The sequence below is a fragment of the Antrostomus carolinensis genome, unplaced genomic scaffold (assembly GCF_000700745.2).
Source record: "Antrostomus carolinensis isolate BGI_N321 unplaced genomic scaffold, ASM70074v2 scaffold20992, whole genome shotgun sequence".
NCBI classification, from domain to species: Eukaryota; Metazoa; Chordata; class Aves; order Caprimulgiformes; family Caprimulgidae; genus Antrostomus; species Antrostomus carolinensis.
In genome coordinates, this window is record NW_010297821.1 from 1 (window position 1) to 8,113 (window position 8,113).

General features: G+C 41.8%; 1 protein-coding gene across 1 annotated transcript; it reads right to left on the reverse strand.

The window, feature by feature from the left end:
* Positions 1-123: 123 nt before the first annotated feature.
* LOC104518956 (methylcrotonoyl-CoA carboxylase beta chain, mitochondrial) lies at positions 124-7,842 on the reverse strand (the record flags this gene model as incomplete). Its single annotated transcript, XM_010162258.1, has 6 exons — positions 7,520-7,842; positions 5,648-5,844; positions 3,945-4,123; positions 2,947-3,027; positions 1,947-2,125; positions 124-316 (listed from the first exon to the last, which is right to left on the reverse strand). Coding segments are annotated over exons 1-6 (1,152 nt in total), but the record flags the coding sequence as incomplete, so codon positions are not given.
* Positions 7,843-8,113: the final 271 nt, after the last annotated feature.

Genomic DNA, 8,113 nt, shown 5'->3' on the forward strand with positions numbered 1-8,113 from the left:
ATCCAAACCATTCCATGATTCTATGATAACTCAGGATTCTCCAAGACAGAACAGCCTGTTGCCTGTTAATGTGGAGCTACCAGACAGAGCAAGGACAAAGGAACACAGTATCTGTCACCTTACCAATTTCACAGGAAGAGTAAACCTATAATCTTGTGGTGCCAGTCCCAGGAGCTCATCAGAGCTGTACAGAGGGCTGTCGTGCTCGATGGCCTCCTCCGGCAGCGGCTCGTAATTTAACGTAGAGATGACATTTCGAATGCATTCATAGGCTTCCTTTTCTGAGGATGCAAAATGGTCACTACAGCCACTGACTCTAGGAGAGAGAGCAACATCAATTAGTATTGAATTAATGAAAGCTGAATTCTGATAGGAAAACAAACAAACTAAAGGAAAAGCCTTAATCCGTGCTGTGACTCCCTACACTCAATGAAAATATCGTGTGATTTTGTTCTCGCATGAATGAGCTGCAAGCAGAGAATCAGTGGAATTTCTGGACAATCCGAGCCCAAAACAAACTCACAGTAAGGAGAAGTTCTTCCCTGTGATTTTTGTGTTTACCTCTGTTAAAGAAAGACCTCTACATTTATTTTCATGATGATGTTGTTGCAAATAATAAAGAAAGACCCCTAAGTTTATTTTCATGATGATGTTGCTGCAAATAATAAAGAAAGACCTCTAAATTTATTTTCATGATGATGTTGTTGCAAATATTATAATAAAGGGAAAACAAACTTTAAAAATTATTTCAAAATAAGCACTTCTAGCCTGGCCATAAAGACAGTAACTCATGACGTGTAACACCGTTAGCTGACTGTCACACTTACACTTGTTTCTGTGAGAAAGGTATGAACACTGGTTACCATTCACACAGCACAGCACGCCAAGAACAAAGAAGCAAACCCACCCTCTTCCCCTATCTAGAAGGGAACAGCTATTTTGACAACTACAGAAGTTTTTGACACAGAAAAATAGCATTAAAGAAATGGTTAGACAGCTACTGTCAGGTTTATGTCCTGTTTGCTCAGCTCCTGCTGTGAAGCCCTCATGAGCAGCAGAGGCAGGCAGGCTTTCCACTTGTCTTCTTGGCTGCAGGTACTTTTACAAGCATTCAGATTCTTCTCTGTGGTTAGTCTAGTGTCTTCAGAAGCAGACAAATGGAAAGAAGTCACACCACCTCTCCACTCAGCAGTTTAAGCAAAAAAAGAGAATTTCTTATGTGTTTTCCCCATTATCACAGTATTCACTCAAAATTTTTAGTATTTTTTAGTATTTGTAACTTGACAATGTTTACATTAGGAAAAGAAATGATACCATCCCTCTTCTATAGCTGGTCTCTCTGAGGCACAGAGGAACTGACTGGCCTGAAGTTGTTCAGAAAGTACGTGGAAGAATGAGGAACCAAATCCAGGTCTGCCCAGTCCCTGCCTCACCCCACAACATCACTTAATTCAATTTCTATTTGGCTGATCTAACAAAAAAAAATCCCCCATACCTGAGAAGGAAAGCAAACAGCGTAATAAAAGGTTCCACTTTTGGCCCTGATCCTGACTGCTGTACTTATGTCAGATTTCTATCAGTGTTAGTGTGTGGAACTAACACACTTCCACTGTTAGTCCAGTGGAAGTGGAAAGTTCCTGTGGAACATAGTAAAGATGAAATCACAATGCCATGGTACTTTTTTCATTTCAAAGAACTCTATCTAGTGCCACGACACTCCCACATACACAACTGAACGCCACCAACCTGTATAATAATTAATGTATCATTTCTATTGGGTTTTTTTTCACTGCATGTTTTTCAGTCCTCAAGGACCATATTGTATCCTGTCACTGGAGCAGCTTCAGTCACATTATTTTAGGATAAAATGACAGTTTTTTTTAAATCGAAGCTATGAAGTAAGTTCTGCTGAATTCTCTATTATTTATGAGAATTATTTCACATACTTAGAGTGAAGTTTGGCTCCTCCTAAATCCTCGGGAGAGACATATTCTCCTGTAGCAGCTTTTACCAGAGGTGGGCCAGCAAGGAACAGCGTCCCGATTTTATCTATGATCACAGACTCTTCTGCCATGGTTGGAACATAGGCACCGCCGGCTACACAGGAGCCGCACACCACTGCCACCTGAAGGACACGGAAACCAAAGCACATCGAGATGCTGGAGAGGGGAGAATGGCAAGGCAAAACCATCACGTTTATTTCAAGAGACTAAATCACAGCTTGGGGAACAATGAACTAGAGATATAAACACCAGTATGAACAACAATGCTGGTTTTGAGAGAGCTCAATGTTTACTCTGAAATAACCTGGTGATGGGATGCTTTTCCATCATGATCAGTTGGTAAACACTTAGAGGATCCTTAAGGCTGAAGTATTTTGTCATGTGAGTTACTATTGGAATCTCCCTTCCCCACAGATAGAAAAGGTGAGCTTTAGGGGGTTTTTTGAACGCTTAAAGGTTGTTCCCAGAATCTGTATGAGAACAAAACTTTTTTCAGAACTCCCTGCTGAGGAAAGGCTGAGGGAGCTGGGGCTCTTCAGCTTGGAGAAGAGGAGACTGAGGGGAGACCTCATTAATGTTTATCAATATGTAAAGGGTGAATGTCAGGAGGATGGAGCCAGGCTCTTCTCAGTGATGCCCAATGGTAGGACAAGGGGCAATGGGTGTGAGCTGGAACACAGGAGGTTCTGCTTAAACCTGAGAAGAAACTTCTTTCCAGTGAGGGTGCCAGAGCCCTGGGACGGGCTGCCCGGGGAGGGTGTGGAGTCTCCATCTCTGGAGACATTCAAAACCCGCCTGGACGCCTTCCTGTGTGATCTCATTTAGGTTCCTGCTCTGGCAGGGGGGTTGGACTGGATGATCTTTCGAGGTCCCTTCCAATCCCTGACATTCTGTGATTCTGTGTGACATACTACACTTCCTTGTACTCCAAATGCCACCACACCTGAGGGATCCTCATGGCAGACATTATCGCTTCATTGTAGAACGTTCTGCCGCCGTGCCACTTGTCAGGAAACAGCTCTGACTGATGACAGAGAAAAGACAAAGTGAGTTTCAATATTAACAAAAGCCAACGCCTCCCTCTTCACTCCATTCATTCACACACGCACTGTAACCAACTCTGGGAAGGTCACCACTAACAATCATACCTGAAACTTTAATATATAGCATTTGCCAGAGTATTTATTCCCCTTACACATTGTGCAATTCCAGAAAAATATCCATGTGCATCAAAAGCAGAGGTAAGTTTTGTAAATTTTTGTGAAACTGATTTGTTCTACACAAACTGAGATTGTAAACATGGAGAAGGGGAAGCTCACATTCGTACTTTATGTGTGAAATTACTTCAGCACAGTTTCCCTTTTTACTGAGCTTTTGATCCTTAAGTCAGATAAAAACTTTTTCCATGCTTGCTTTCAGCCTGGAGAGGGAACAACTATAGTCTCTGTGATAATAAGGCCTCTCTACATCAGAAAGTAACCTGTGGAGACTCTCCTTTTACAAGAGTAAGAATTTCAAAACCTGTATTTTAAAGGCCACGGAGGTTACTGTGTGACTATCACAAACATTACAATACAATACAGAGTCATTCCATACTTTCTGAAGTTGAAAACAGAAACCTCAAAGTACACACTAATTTATTAAGGAGACCAGAGGATGATTTCAGCACACTGAGGAGTATCCATGCTTGCTCAGCCCTTTGTCCCCTCTACTGATATTCAAGTTTCTGAACTCTGATTAGATGTTAGATGCAAGATGAGCCGACGTGCTCACTGCTGTTACAGATCTTCAAACCATCTCCCAGACTCAACTGAAGTATAATAGACAATGAAAGTCAGCCAGCCAAGAAAACACACCAGAAAACTGAGGTTTATTGCTAAGAATTAGTATGATTAAGGTAAACGTAGGTTATTTTTTTCCATGAAGTGGTTCTGGTGTTACCTGTAGAGGTAGGAATGCTCCCCCGCTGTCAACAAGGTAGACAGACAGCAGTCTGTTCTGCATGGCTATCTCTTGAGCTCTCAATTGTTTCTTCACTCCAATGGGATAAATAGTTCCTCCTTTCACAGTCGCATCGTTTGCCATGAAGACACACCAGACCCCACAGATTTTGCCAATTCCTGGAAGTGGTACCACAGATACTTGTCAGGACTCTACAATATTTCAGATGAAACAAAGGGGATAAATTATAGCTAGGATGTTCTTTAGGCAATAGGACATGAAGAAGCTGCAAATTACACTGCAAATAACATCCAGAGAAGAAATCTACAGGTGTTCTCTGGAATAACAAGACAAAAGTTAATGATATTTTTAAATAAATCTAAATGATGGAAGACAAAACTTTAAATAAACTTACTTACTCCTGGTGACAACAGAGGAGAAAAAAAAAAAAACACAGTTTGACTTCCAGCTCTTGAGACAACAGGGAAGGCAATTAAAAATGACCTATATAAAACTGAAAAATGTAACAATCTGTGACAAAAGACAGGATTTCATATTCTCTTCTTCTAGTGACTTTCTGAACTGGAATGGCTCTTCAAAAGACTTGTCTATAATTTGAAAAATATTACACAGCTCCTGTGTCTCAGAGTAAGTTGGTCCCTTTCCTTTAACAGACAACAGCTTATTTGACACATCATCCTAATTTTTTGAGACAAAAATCAGTAACTGGTAAGTAGAATAAATTACTAAATCTAGAAGAAATGGAAGAACTTTTTTCTTCAAAGGTTTTTCCGAGATCTCCCAGCAAAACCTGTGGAAGAATAATACAGCAGTGGCTGAACTCTTTCACGTTGCTACTGGATAGGACTGATGTTCATTTTTCCTAGGAAAGCACACTCTTCAGATACTAAAATATTCCATAAACCTGATTACAGGTATCCTTTTTCCTTTCCCAAAAAGAACCAACACCTTAACTTCAGTGAGAAAGGCTGGTGACTCTGGGAAGTTGTTCAGTACATATGGACTACAGCTAATGTACACTGCCTAGAATCACCTACTCATCACTGCACCCAAACAGCATCTCTCAAATTTTATTAAGGATCACATTGGTTCAAAAACCTTCTTCCTTCTGGGTTGCATCTCCAGCATGGGCTGTTCAAAACAACACCCACAACCCAAAACCATCTTTCCATCTAATACGAATCATATTTAAAGATAAGAGGAATGAAAGAAATTAACTTCATCAATTTCCCATTACATCCAAAGCCACATTTGCTCTCGATCCTACGAGGACAGGCTGAGAGAGTTGGGGCTGTTCAGCCTGGAGAAGAGAAGGCTCCAGGGAGATCTTATAGCGGCCTCCCAGTACCTGAAGGGGCTACAAGAAAGCTGGGGAGGGACTTTTCATAAGGGCAGTTAATGACAAAACAAGGGGAAATGGGTTTAAGCTGAAAGAGGGGAGGTTTAGATTAGATATTAGGAAGAAGTTCTTCACTGTGAGGGTGGTGAGACAGTGTCCCAGGTTGGCCAGAGAAGCTGTGGCTGCTCCTCCCTGGAAGTGTTGAAGGCCAGGCTGGATGAGGCTTTGAGCAACCTGGTCTAGTGGAAGGTGTCCCTGCTGCTGGCAGGGGGGTTGGGACTGGATGAGCTTTGAGGTCCCTTCCAACCCAAACCATTCCATGATTCTATGATTCTATGATTACCAGTTGCAATCCCAGCAGCAGGGACATCACCATACGGCATGTTGAGGCCGGCCAGCGGCGACAGCTCGAGGAAAGACTCATCATCAAGCAGCAATTTCAGGCGTTCACGAACAAACAGCTTCTTGTTTCTCTGAGTATGACGCAAGATGGCATTTTCTCCCCCTCCTCTACTGACCGTCTCTAGCAATTCTGAATATCTGATTTAAAAAACAAAGTTTAAATTAATGAAAACCAGCTTTACTCACAAGTTACCCTCCAGCAGACTGCACACAGTACTGTAATGCATTGCAGTTTTCACATAAATGGTATGAGAATGAAGATGAATTCACATTTCTGGATTATAGTTCCTTATAAAGTGTAATAAAAAGCAAAGGTGTGTTACTTAAAGCAAGCATTTTAGTTTCATTATTCAAAAACTGTCTAAGAAAGACAAAAAAAGGAGTGAAATAAGATAAATGTTCTATCTGTAGTTTATGTTCATAGCAAGTAGACATTATTAAATCCACATCCTCGCCTGGGTGTTGCCCATATACACCCAACAGACGGGATTTCACAATATATGATCACACTTAATCTCTGTCAGCAACCCCACGAGTGGAGGACTGAGAAGGGGCTGATCATCAGCGACCAAAGCTGACTTTGAGAGGCAGTGCCCTACAACAACATTAGCCTAGAAACTTGCAGCTATTAATAAGGATATCATCATCTGCCAGTCGTAATTCAGCATGGACACTGACCTCCATGTTCCAACTACTCTTGAGAAGAACCCAGTCAAGGGCTTCCTGCTTCAGTTCCCCTCCACAAGTTTATCTGACAAAAATCAGTAGGTGGTAAGTAGAATAAATCATTGAATCTAGAAGAAATGCACACTCGACAGCATGGAAGATATACTTTAAAAGTAGTGAGCACTGCAGTGTCACTACAACCATCAAGAGAGGAAGTGATCACCAAATGTTATTGTCAGGCAGCATCAAGTACAGATAAACAGTTGAATAAACTGTAAACAAATGTGTGTTATCTCAAATAATTTTGGTCTTAAATAAACCAGGTTTTTCATTTATTGCAAATAAAACACTTTTCACCAAGATGGATCATTTTTAACTAAAAATACTGTTTGACCTAACCATTTACACACCGCTCTGTATGTGACTCCATTACCTGATTGTGTCTTCCTGCAGACTGTAGAGACTGAAAAACCTCAGGAGAAAAAAAAAAACCCTAAGGATTGTAATAATGTCATAAATACCACCACAGGAGGGCACAGTGTGTTTTCCATAGCTTCACTCCCAGCTCATGTATCATTCCTCTGAACAAAGGTATTTGAATTTTTGCTATCTGATCTTTAAGGAGAAACACATAAAACACATTTTCCTGCTTTTATCAGTGAATCACTGCAATAACTGTCACCTACTCTTTCAGGAGGGATCTGTAAATGCCTGAGTCACCATTTATGTCTCTGCATTCAAAATCAAACAGCACACAAATTTTATGAAGATCTAGAAAAAAAAAATACTTCTTGGCAATATAGGCAAAACAATGTCACAGGACACTATTTTAAACACAGTCTGCACCCAGATATAGGCATTTCTGTCAACATTTAGGCACCTCTTTTGGGGAGGATGAAATTTTTAAGTGTTGATCCTTGTACAATTCACTCTGCAGAGAAGCTGCCTGAGAAATGAGCAGCCAGGAAACTAGTTTAAGTTTCCAAATAGTTAGGTAAAAAAGCCAACTTTTTTAAAAAAAATTTAATCTCTGGACTTTTTAAAATTCTTCTGCTGTTAAAAAAATTCCTAGAAGTGCCCATAAGTAACTCTCACATCATCTCACAAGCAGCAACATTTTTAAAACACCACAAAACCAGTTTATTACCTTTTAATAACAGCCTCACTGTTCCTTAAATTTTCTTCAAACACATGTCGGTACACAGACAGGATACGTCCATCTAAAACAGGGTAAGTTTTTGCATACCTATGTCTATATTTTGCTTTATTACTTACTAAACGGCAGGGAAGCATGTCGCGTGTCCTTTGCAAGCCCTGATTCTGCAGTGTGCCTGCGGGTTGTTTACCACGACACACGTCCTCATATTTTCTTTCAAACACGCGATTTAGGGTTTGTAACCTTGGGAGAAGCGGGGATGTGGCGTTGGCGGCCAGTCTGCCCAGGGAGCACAAAGCCACGGTGTTCCACATGACCCTGAGGGCTGAAGGGAGAAGAAACAGCGTTTATTGATTAAAAATTAAACTTCACATGCCTTCGGCTGAGGAGGCAAAGAAGGCTGCCCGCCTCAGGCTGCGGTGGTGAGGGAACCAGGCCGGCTCCCGCCTCGCAGCGCCCAGCCTGCCCGGGGAAGGAGCCCTCCGAGGCGGCGGCTCCCCCAGGCCCCGCGGGGCCAAGCTGAGGAGAAGCCGCCGGGAACGGGCCCGGGGCCTGACGGTCAGGGCGGGCGGAGGCGGGGCCGGG